The sequence below is a fragment of the Ixodes scapularis genome, unplaced genomic scaffold (genome assembly GCF_016920785.2).
Source record: "Ixodes scapularis isolate PalLabHiFi unplaced genomic scaffold, ASM1692078v2 PGA_scaffold21__2_contigs__length_744675, whole genome shotgun sequence".
Taxonomy (NCBI): domain Eukaryota; kingdom Metazoa; phylum Arthropoda; class Arachnida; order Ixodida; family Ixodidae; genus Ixodes; species Ixodes scapularis.
This window is the reverse complement of record NW_024609848.1, coordinates 274,490-285,186: the sequence shown is the minus strand read 5'-3', so window position 1 is coordinate 285,186 and position 10,697 is coordinate 274,490. Positions and strand designations below refer to the sequence as shown.

Genomic DNA, 10,697 nt, shown 5'->3' with positions numbered 1-10,697 from the left:
CCGATCCCGGAACAGTGGTCATATTCCACTGAAGATCCGTAGGCGGCGCGACCCCGTTCGGATCGCGTGCTCCATTCCGGATCTGGGGGGCTAAGCTCGCCTCGGCGGGAATCCCTCCGATGCAGCGTCGCGAGGGAGGGGAGGAGCTTCTTTTAACTCCGCCCCGGCGAGTTTCCCACTCCTCCTCTTACATTTCCGACCCCCCCGACGTCGGCGAGTTCCCCAGCGTAGCTCCGATTTGCCCCTACGCTCCGCAGTGAAGGGTTTAATTTGATTTAAATCGGAAATGACAAATAAAAATCGGAAAAAGCATGGATGCTAATTATCAAAGCCTTTAGGTAATAATAAATTGTATTCCTGGTAGCGAATTGCTGTAAAAACCCATATGTTTATAGGAATCACTGCGAGCATGCTGTTCGTCTGCTATGAGCGAACGCGGGCGAATAGAACACCATGGACGACGGCCAAGAAAGCGCGATGCAAGCTAAAAGACTGCAGCCTCGAGCTTCTGCTGCTCAACAAGAGCACTTGTATTCATTCATGCGCGACCACCCGCAAATTACACGCGCCGCCAGTGATTTTACAGGAGGGGTAACGCGCGAAAGCAAAGAAAAGCTGTGGAGACAGCTCACGGCTGAACTGAACGCCCTCGGACCAGCCACAAAGTCGCCCGCCCGGTGGCGACATTACTGGACGGACAAGGTGTCCTGGGCCAAAAAAAAGGCAGTAGATTTCCGCCAGAGCAGTGGGTGAGTAGTAGTGACCCTTGATCCTTGATGTGTAACCTGTATGTGCCCGTCATTGTTCGGGAACGCTGGCCTTACGGAGCCACAATGATATCTAGAGGGAGCCCTGTGATCTCCTAATTCCCGTCAGTGCAATCTGTGTATACCTGCGAATCAGAAAGAACTCATTTTTCGACGTTCCTGCCCAGCGGTACAGGCGGCGGCTCGGTGCCCGGCGAGGCCGGCGTCGTTCTGGACGTCGTTGGCCACGACGCATCTAACGATTGCGGCTCCGTGAAGCTGCCTGGTCGGCCAGAGGTAAGAACGTAAGCTTCTCTAAAGCTGAAATGATTGTACATAAACAAGAAAAATTGGGACGCGCTAAGTAGACTATTTGTGCATAGGACCTATACAGGTGTATTATATATGGACACCGAGAAATTGAGGCTGGTCGCTTAGCACATTCTACGGATTTTGGGCCAAGTGTCGAGCACACCACATAAGTGTGCTATCTGGCGAGGATATCTACATGAATAAGAGGCTGCATCGGAACATAAGGGGTAAACTTCCATCTAACATGCCGATTTTTCCAATGTGGTTATTTTTTTGTTTCATGGTTTTGAAATGAGCATGGAGCATGCACACTGATCTGCTTGGGATCAGAATGTGACAAGTCTAAAGAACATAAGAGGAATGGAGTGTCTAGAGTTCAGTCCAGTCTGAACAGCAGCAGACGCAGGAGAGTTCTGTCCAGGTGGAACGGTAGCAGGCCCAGCAGGGTTCCGTCCAGAGGGCCTAGTGGATAGCATTTTGTCTTTTCGTCTTCAAGATTGAAAAACAATAAGAAGCTCTCAGTCAATTTTTTCGGACGCTAAGGATATTTTTTGTGAATATTTGCAACCTGGAGGCACAACACAAGCTTCTTTTTGTTCAAAACTAATTACAAAACTATATGCTGCAATCTAGGAGAAACGTTGAGGGAAGTGGAGACAGGAACTGCTCCGTCATTATAAGAATACACCCCGCCTCAGGTCTTGCATTAGAATGGTTGTCATTCCTAAATAAAACTTTGAAAATGATCCACCACATTCACTGTACCTGGCTTTCAATAAATACAAACTTAAAAAAAACATGATTGCTGGGACAATCGCAATTAACTTAAAGACTAAATTAAACTTGACACTGGAACATTGCCAGTTGTTACTCCGAAAATGGATTAGGGGCACCAGCATATAGCGACCAACCCCCGTGTAGCTCGACGGAGCTTGTCGCGTGTTTCTCTTTAGTTTGGACGGAATTTGAGCGGCGGCTAGAGTTCTCTCTCTGCATGGACCTCCAGTGGTGAATGTGATTCTGTCTGGACGGAAGTCTACAAGGTTTGTTAACTTTCCGTCTCGACAGGACCCTAGTGATGACAATTTTTCTGTCTGGAGGGAACCCTAGCCACAGCCTAAAAGAAAAGCAAAACACAGTTTTCTGAATGTTGTTTCATAGTGCAGTGTCGACACCTGTAAATATTGCTGAAGCATACAGCAATAAGTTTCCCCATTTTCCATTTCACCAAAAAGTATTGTTTTGCCTCCGTCTCTAAGTCCCTCTTGCCATTAGACGACGGAGATATTTACCTTCAAAACCCTGCACCACTTTCAGGGTGCACCACCACCACATTCACCCGAGTCGCCACCAAGAGTTTCGGTTGGGGAGATTGCAGGGACAAGCGGTGCATCCAGTAAGTTGCTCAATATACTAAGCAATGCTGTCTGTGTTTCAGTTGATATGTGTCCTTCATAATATGAACAAATATAAACAGGACACCAAGCTGCACCACCAGCTTCCAGGCTTTTGTCACCTGGAAATGAGGGCACGACCGACACATCCGGTAAGTTTCTTACTATAGCAAGCATTGCTATCAGTGTTTCGAATCATATATGTCCTGCCTGTGAGAACAAATTTAAGAATGATCCTAAATTAAGACAAATGCATGGCTTATTACATTACATTCAGACTCGAGGTCTGACAATGCACGCGTCCATAAGATAACTGCATGGAAGAGCAATATGTGGGCCACATTAAGAGTGCTGCCTGAAAATACTGAGGAAATGTGCAATCGAAGTGTGAGATTTCTGAAAAATTAGTGTCTAAGCACATGTTCAGTTAAAAAGAAAAAAATATTGCACAAAATATACATAGCATATGGCAGGCCTTAACGTTCAGAATTGTTGCACCTGCGTCAGCCTTGACTGCCGTGCACGGGTGTGCTTGGAGAAGCAGCCGACACGACGGGTCAGTTCAATCAGTTGGGTGGCCAAGTTACCTTCTGAATAATTTCCACACATTTTAAAAGTAGCACCCTTACATGTACTGTGAAACATGCACATTCTGGGCATATTATGGTATTTATCAGGTGTTTCTAATACTTTTTGAGATAGCACATGGAGCTTGGCAAAGAGTCCTTGCTTGCTGCTTACTGGCTGTGTCTCGTCCACCTCATACTTTGTTTACAATTGCTTTCGCCCTTAGTTCCCAGCCAGTCAACCACCCTTGCACAGTGTCCTGTACGGGCACCACGGCGTCGAAAACGCAAGGGGGGCCATGATGCTGCCGAGGAATATGTTCAAGACCAACGACGCCTGGTGGACCTCGCAGAGGCGAGGGCTGCTGCTTCGGAACGGGTATGGGACCTATTTCCTCAAGCGGCATTTGCCTCGGTGGCTGATGTCATCTGACATGTCTTGGTGCATGTGCATGTACCAATATTTGTTAGTGCATGCCTTTGCTGTCTCCTATCCTTTCAGCAGCACGGTTATGGTACAGAATTGATGGTCTAATGATGAGAAAAATAACAGCTATTACAATTTGGTGTTCCTGGTACAGGCGTGACCAGGGAAAATTACAGATTGACTAGAGAAAGATAGATGCTATATATACGGCAATACCCGGCCCAAAATTTCCTTTCGACAATCACACAGAGGGGGGGGGAGGTACTTAGAGTTATTTCGGAATCATCATAATCAGTGTTTCCGTTGTTTATGTCCCGACAGTAAATTCCAGAAAGCCAAATCATTCGGAAGAATGATCATAAGCAAAGCAAGTATGAAATGTTCAAATTATGGGGTGCTTCCAATTTATAGATTTATCAGGTCATCTGATTAGACTGATGGCTCCGATTGCTGCAAGTTGCATGATACACTGGTATTAAAATAATATACATTCTGATATTCTTTAAATTGCGCATGTCGTTGAACAACATATCAACAAAATGATGTTCGGGCAATTGGAAACAGCAACAGGCCTTACTTGTCTTGGGGACATGTCCAAAATATGTGGAGTACCGAGTGTTGAAACAGGTTGATGGTGACAAACAGGCAACTTTTTGTGAACCGAGTTATCTTATGCACCTCTTATCATTCCAGCACGTGGAATCGCTGCTAACCGAAATGAGGCGACAATGCAGCGCAACGGAACGGCAGGCAGCTGCCATGGAACGGCAGGCTGCAGCGATGGAGCGGCAGGCTGCGGCGATGGAGCAGCAAGCCGCAGCCATGGAACAGCAGGCTGCGGCCATGCAGGTGCCCAGAGCACTCCTGCTGCTTGTGGCCATGTTGGCCACCACATTCCAGCGCGTCGTGCTTGTGCCGAGCAGGCCCCCAACACCGCCGCAGTTGGACTAAGTCACTCCTACCCGTTTTTTTTTTATGAAATGCAACAGAGTTTGTAGTCCTGCATAATTATTTTTAGGACAATGTATACAGTCGCCAATTGATTTTTCGGACTTCGCACTGATTGAAAAACCGTCTGAATAAGATAGTAGTCTGAAAATTCAGCAGATTAAAAAACTGCCTTTATTACGTCTAAGCCGGCTTAAAAAAGCCATAAATAGTAGCTTACTTCGGGTTATGTCAACGCGCCTTGTTTTAGGTTACGCCCGTTTGCGTTCAGCAACTTTTTATTAACTTGAGAATTGCTGCCTTCTTTTCTAGCGTTATGGTCGAGTACTTTCTGCGCTTCTTAGCAAAACATCATAGCAGCGAAGAACAGATGGGCAATGACGTCCAAGCTAGCGTTTTCCAAAAACACGATCCACCGAAACGAGGTCGAGATGAGGCGCAAGTCCACAACTACAATGGCGAATCAACAAAGAAAAATGGTAACAACAATGATGATGATAATGAAAAGCAGCTAGAATAAAAGAAAAAAACCCATACAGCATCACGTAGCAGTAAACTTAGCAGTACTCAATGAGGCCTGCCAAACCAAGAATTAAAAATAGCCGCACGGCGGTGGTGCTTCGTGGTGATCGCCCGCGACGATTTTTTTCCAAAAAATCAAACGTTCGGACTTCAAGCTGTCCGATACATCAGTTGTGAATATGCACTCTTTCTATCGGGTAGGTGACGGTTCCTCCTTTAGGCCAGAAATATCGAACAAGTGTGAGTTATCTGCATCCGAAAAATTGGTGGGCGACTGTATTCCTAATAGTATTCTATGAATCATTGTCAACAAAGATGTTTTACAAGATGTGGTCATTTTATTTCTTTTCTAGCATGTTTCACAAACATTTACGTGGAGAAATCTGGAACATTCTGTGAAATGAACTACTGCCGCTCTTGATTATGTAGGTGGCCGTATGACCTTTTGTAACAAAAGCTGGCGTCCCAACCTACGAGGGACATGGAACATGTAAACAAATTAACCCTCATTTCCATCAATAACAACAAATCATGTAACCTTTTCCCTCGTAACGACAAAAGTTGCGAGGCTGAGCTAATATCCCCCCCACCCCGTCCTTGAAAAGCATTGCGACTAGGAGATACCCAAAGCCTCTGTCTTGAAGAGCTCGTGAAACCAGCTGTGCAAGCTCTGGACTGCAAGGCCCCTGTTCTTGCAGCCATCAAACATTCTTCCCCATAAAGATTAGAACTGAGAGCGAGTTCTGTTTGCCTTAAGCTATGCGTCAGTGTGACCTATTCATTCACAGGCAGGGACCGACAACTATATGCATGTTGTGAAAAAGTTTTTTCACAAGCGCTTTTTCTGAAGTTTTAGATACCTCGTAACCTCTGCAAGCACCGAGGAATCTGTACACCAAGCGAAATCTTGAACAATGCATGTTGGCTGACGAAAACAGGGCGTATAACAAACTACATTTGTCAGTTGAGTTTAACAAGAGCCCATGAGCCTCCTCGGAAGCAACTGTTGAGAGAAGAGTTATAAACTGCCCGGCAATGTGCTCCATCAATGGTTCAACAGATGCGTGGGTAAAGGTGTTGATACCAGCTCCTTTCCCCTCTAGCAAACACTTTGCTAGCCGGGCATCACTGCATAAGGTACCTTCATCCGTACACTTGCAGAAATGCCGCAACAAAAGTCTAATGCAAAAACACATCCTGCTGAGCCGCCCGTACGTGTGAAACTTGCAAAAAAGAACATCAAACACGACATCAGGGTCACTACTTGCCCTCACGGAACACCCATACATGTGAAACTTGCAAAAATGTACATCAGACATGACGTCAGAGTCACTACTTGTTCTCCTGAGGCACCCGTACGTGTGAAACTTAAAAAAAAGAACATCAAACACGACATCAGGGTCACAACTTGCCCTCACGGAACACCCATACATGTGAAACTTGCAAAAATGTACATCAAACATGACGTCAGAGTCACTACTTGTTCTCCTGAGGCACCCGTACGTGTGAAACTTGCAAAAAAGAACATCAAACACGACATCAGGGTCACAACTTGCCCTCACGGAACACCCATACATGTGAAACTTACAAAAATGTACATCAAACATGACGTCAGAGTCACTACTTGTTCTCCTGAGGCACCCGTACGTGTGAAACTTGCAAAAAAGAACATCAAACACGACATCAGGGTCACTACTTGCCCTCACGGAACACCCATACATGTGAAACTTGCAAAAATGTACATCAAACATGACGTCAGAGTCACTACTTGTTCTCCTGAGGCACCCGTACGTGTGAAACTTGCAAAAAAGAACATCAAACATGACGTCGCTCACTACTTCTTCTCACGTGACACCCGTACACGTGAAACTTGTCAAAAGAACACCAAACAAAAAGCTCAAAACACTGCATAGGATCCACATACCTGCGAATCTTGCGAAAAGGACAGTGGAAACACTGTACACAAACACGAAGTCCAAGCAAGCTCCGGCAGTAAACACACCTCACCCACAGGCAAACACACACACACACACGAAGTCCAAGTAGGATCCGGCACAATGCAGACCTCACAATACAGGCACACACACGGAGTCCGAGAAGGCTCTGGCACAACACAGACTTCACTGTACAGGCACACACACGGAGTCCGAGCAAGCTCCGGCAGTAAACACACCTCACTGTACAGGCACACACACGGAGTCCTAGAAGGCTCCGGCACAACACAGACCTCACTATACAGACACACACACGGAGTCCGAGGAGGCTCCGGCACAACATGGACCTCACTGTACAAGCACACACACGGAGTCCTAAAAGGCTCCGGCACAACACAGACCTTACTATACAGACACACACACGGAGTCCGAGGAGGCTCCGGCACAACATGGACCTCACTGTACAAGCACACACACGGAGTCCTAGAAGGCTCCGGCACAACACAGACCTTACTATACAGACACACACACGGAGTCCGAGGAGGCTCCGGCACAACATGGACCTCACTGTACAAGCACACACACGGAGTCCTAGAAGGCTCCGGCAGAACATCCACAGCACTGAGCACGCATTACACTTAGAAAGTATGAGACCATCACTGGTGGCGGCCACGATGGCGGATCCGGTGAAGCCGGCGACGTACACGACGCACATGACTTGTGGTAGCTCCAAGCACAAGCTGGTCCCGCATGGCCTTACCCTCAATGTAGAGGCGCCTCGACTGCAGGATTCTGCGCTCTCGTGCTGCGTCACTGCTCTCGTCTGCCTCGCTGTCATCGTCAGAGCCGCTGCTTGACTCGGATTCCGACGACGATGATCCCGGATCCGATTCCCCTGCGCTGAGGCAGATGTTGTGGAGCACTGCACAGGCTGCCACGATCGTGCCGGCGATCCTTGGATGGTGGTAAAGAACCCGGTGTTTTTGCACGCATCGAAAACGACTCTTCAGCAGCCCAATGCAGCGCTCCACCACCGACCTCATTGAGGCGTGGGCAGCGTTGTAACGCCCGGCAGGTGTGGAGACAGCTGGCCGGCCAGGCACGGGAGTCATGAGCCATGGCTCCAACGGGTACCCACTGTCTCCTGCATGAAAAATAGCAAGTCTAATCTCAGATACGTGAACCACATGCTGTGTTTTATCCAAATTTGATTTATCCCGTCCGACCCTCCATATGCCGTTTCCACAAGCAGGTGGTGTGCATTCAGCGTTAACCTTGTAGTTTCCGAGTAGTGCTGATAACGAGTACTACTTGTTGAAACCACCGCTATATCTTATTTGCATGCCAGAGACGCCGCAGACCTGTCAACCAATATCAGGTGTTTGCCGTCTCAACAGGTTTTTACAGATGACACCGACTATGGTGATGATGACACGCCTTGGAAACGAGTTTTTGGAAAATGCTGTGGAAGCTCTGGGAATGAGGACCGTGAGGCTATCTCCAAGAGTATTTCTCATGTCTGTTACCCGCGAGAGTCTCACCTTGATGAGATTGAAATAAAACGCAATGGTACACTTGGAGCTTCTTTGCAGCTGGAGGCTGGACACGGAGCACCTATCAACCCCACTCCTCTCTTTCCTATTCTCGCAGTGCCTAGTGTAATTCAGTGGTTAACTGACAACACTTCTTGATTTCAACAGTTTCGACCCTAATGCACTAAAGATGAACTGTTAAATTCCTCATCTCTGCTCCAGAGCCTCGAGCAAGGACATGAAAGTAAGCCTTTGCATGATGCCTTGCTTTAGGCCAGTCATCCAAACACTGGTGTATAGTTCTACAGCAATCTGTTCATGTGAAAGTCAAGAAACGTCTGGGTACTCTGCATTTTGTTTTCATGCGAGCTGACAATGTGCTGCCACTTTAGGTACACTCACCGAGTAGGTACTCCCCGTGCCTGATGAGCCTGCCAGCGATGCACTGCTGCCGCACCCAAGACTGCCTCCACACAAGGGCGTCATGTGAGCAGCCAGGCATCGAAGGGTCGACTGCCAGGATTCGCATGTTGGCGTCGCACACCTGCAACAAATAAGAGTGCGATAAGAGAGAGACAAACAGATGATCGCAGCTTGTGTACATCTGTTACGTTCCTTTCATTTTGAAAAAGACAACTTAGCAGTGATCCCGCGCACTGTGAGAAAGAAATAAGCATCTGTCAATAGTATTGTGCAATATGCTTCTACCGGTGCCTTCGGTGCACATCAACAGGTATAAATTATGAATAGAAGCACGTCTCCCAACACTCTTACAATGTCCATAGAGCTGTGCAGCAATTACTACTCGGACCCAGGGGCGTAGCCAGGGGGAGGGCTTATGGGGCTTCAGCCAGCCAGCCAGTGAGCCCAACCAAACCGGCCTCCCCCCCCAAAAAAAAAAAAAAAAAAAATTTAGCCGACCCTAAATATACACATGCATTGTGACCCCCCCATCCCCCTCTCCGCACCCCAAGTCGTGGACATCCCAGTCACCTCAACTCCAGCCCCCTGCCCCCAGCCCCCAGCCCGCCCCCCCCCCCCCCCCCCCCCCCCAAGCCCCCGATTTATAACGATTTCAGATTACAACAAACGTGACCACATGTTACAAACTCGGTAGGAGCCAAAAATGGAAACTTACCACCATGACGTTTAGCGCGTAGTGGAGCTTGCGACACCAATACAACGCCTTGGTGACGGTTCGGTCGAACCGTGACGGACCCTTGATGGCCACAAACGTCCCGTCGACGCACCCAACGACGCCCGGGAGGGTGCCTCGTCGCAGGAAGGCTTCCTGTGTGGCCGCACGTTCTTCCACGGTCTCGGCGAAAGCGACCCACGCGGGGCCCAGGCGGCGAACGATGGCTACGGCCACGGCACGGACGGCTGAGCTCACCGTAGTCTGGTGGACGGAGAGATTTCGGTCGCTCCCCACCAACCCCTGGTAGCTTCCCGTCGCGAAAAACCGCAACGCCACGAGGACTTGCTGTTCAACGGTGACGACGGTCCGTGCACGGCTCCACCGTCTCAAGCCAGGATCGTCACGCAGTTCGTCGCACAGCCACCTTACAACGTCTTTCGAGAGGCGATAGTGTCGTTGAAAATCAACGTCATCCATGTCAAACGCATTGGCGTGGTCTAAGTACCTACGCCGGCGGCGAAACACGAACAAAAACGCTGCCATTTTGGACGCTTCTCCCCGATCTCGCGCCCAACTCGCCCAAGCTCGCCTAGGTCGGAGCCGGCAAGCTTTTCCCATCCGCGGCGGCTTCTGCCACGTCACAATGACGTCACCGCATCTCGCCGCGAGTTCCGAATATGCAACTCTCCGACCGCCTCAAAACCCTCCGTTAACGTCACGATCTAGGGAGTGTCGGCGCGTGTCGTCATGCACGGCGCCGACCAATCGCGGCGGTCGGCGAGTTTGGCGGAGAACTCGCCTCGAGCTCGCCGCGCCGAGGTTAGCCCCCCTGGTCAACTGATCCCGGCGCGCTCCAGAACGCCCATGGAATTCGCCATTAGTCCTGAATGTTACTTGGCGGAGAACGCTCATAAGCTGAAACTGCAGCCAAAGCTACAAGCGCGAGCTAGAGCGCACTCCTGGCTTTGAGACATGCATTTCTAGCGCGAGCGCTCAATCGTTCTGCCGAACAACGCTTCAAAGCAGCGACCTCGAGCTCTCGCAATCATGTCTCGGACCCCCCACAGATTTTAACGGATGGTCTGAGACCCTCCTCCACAGCCCCAGCATTAGTAAAATGAAAATCATATCTTGGAATAAAATAGCTTGTTTTCAGGGATGTGGCATTTGGGGATTAG

General features: G+C 48.9%; 2 protein-coding genes across 2 annotated transcripts; one reads left to right on the top strand and one right to left on the bottom strand.

The window, feature by feature from the left end:
• The first annotated feature begins 236 nt into the window (after positions 1-236).
• On the top strand, positions 237-5,126 carry LOC115324101. Its single transcript, XM_040218687.3, has 6 exons — positions 237-749; positions 935-1,043; positions 2,376-2,454; positions 2,536-2,604; positions 3,246-3,397; positions 4,139-5,126. Exons 1-6 carry the CDS (start codon positions 454-456, stop codon positions 4,394-4,396), a joined length of 963 nt encoding a protein of 320 aa, XP_040074621.1. The 5' UTR covers positions 237-453; the 3' UTR covers positions 4,397-5,126.
• A 103-nt stretch (positions 5,127-5,229) lies between these two features.
• On the bottom strand, positions 5,230-10,145 carry LOC120842786 (putative nuclease HARBI1). The gene is made up of 3 exons (XM_040213962.2): positions 9,520-10,145; positions 8,784-8,925; positions 5,230-7,993 (listed from the first exon to the last, which is right to left on the bottom strand). The coding sequence occupies exons 1-3, from the start codon at positions 10,135-10,137 to the stop codon at positions 7,506-7,508; spliced, it is 1,248 nt and encodes a 415-aa protein (XP_040069896.2). The 5' UTR covers positions 10,138-10,145; the 3' UTR covers positions 5,230-7,505.
• Between the last annotated feature and the right edge of the window lie 552 nt (positions 10,146-10,697).

What these genes read in the sequence shown, in the direction of transcription:
- LOC115324101 (XM_040218687.3), top strand. Translation starts at nt 454, where the DNA reads ATGGACGACGGCCAAGAAAGCGCGATGCAAGCTAAAAGACTGCAGCCT. An exon ending in GATTTCCGCCAGAGCAGTGG is followed by an intron (nt 750 to 934) that starts GTGAGTAGTAGT and finishes GTTCCTGCCCAG; the next exon opens with CGGTACAGGCGGCGGCTCGG. An exon ending in AGGGACAAGCGGTGCATCCA is followed by an intron (nt 2,455 to 2,535) that starts GTAAGTTGCTCA and finishes AAATATAAACAG; the next exon opens with GACACCAAGCTGCACCACCA.
- LOC120842786 (XM_040213962.2), bottom strand. Translation starts at nt 10,137, where the DNA reads ATGGGAAAAGCTTGCCGGCTCCGACCTAGGCGAGCTTGGGCGAGTTGG. An exon ending in ACGCGCTAAACGTCATGGTG is followed by an intron (nt 8,926 to 9,519) that starts GTAAGTTTCCAT and finishes TATTTGTTGCAG; the next exon opens with GTGTGCGACGCCAACATGCG. An exon ending in GCACGGGGAGTACCTACTCG is followed by an intron (nt 7,994 to 8,783) that starts GTGAGTGTACCT and finishes TTTTTCATGCAG; the next exon opens with GAGACAGTGGGTACCCGTTG.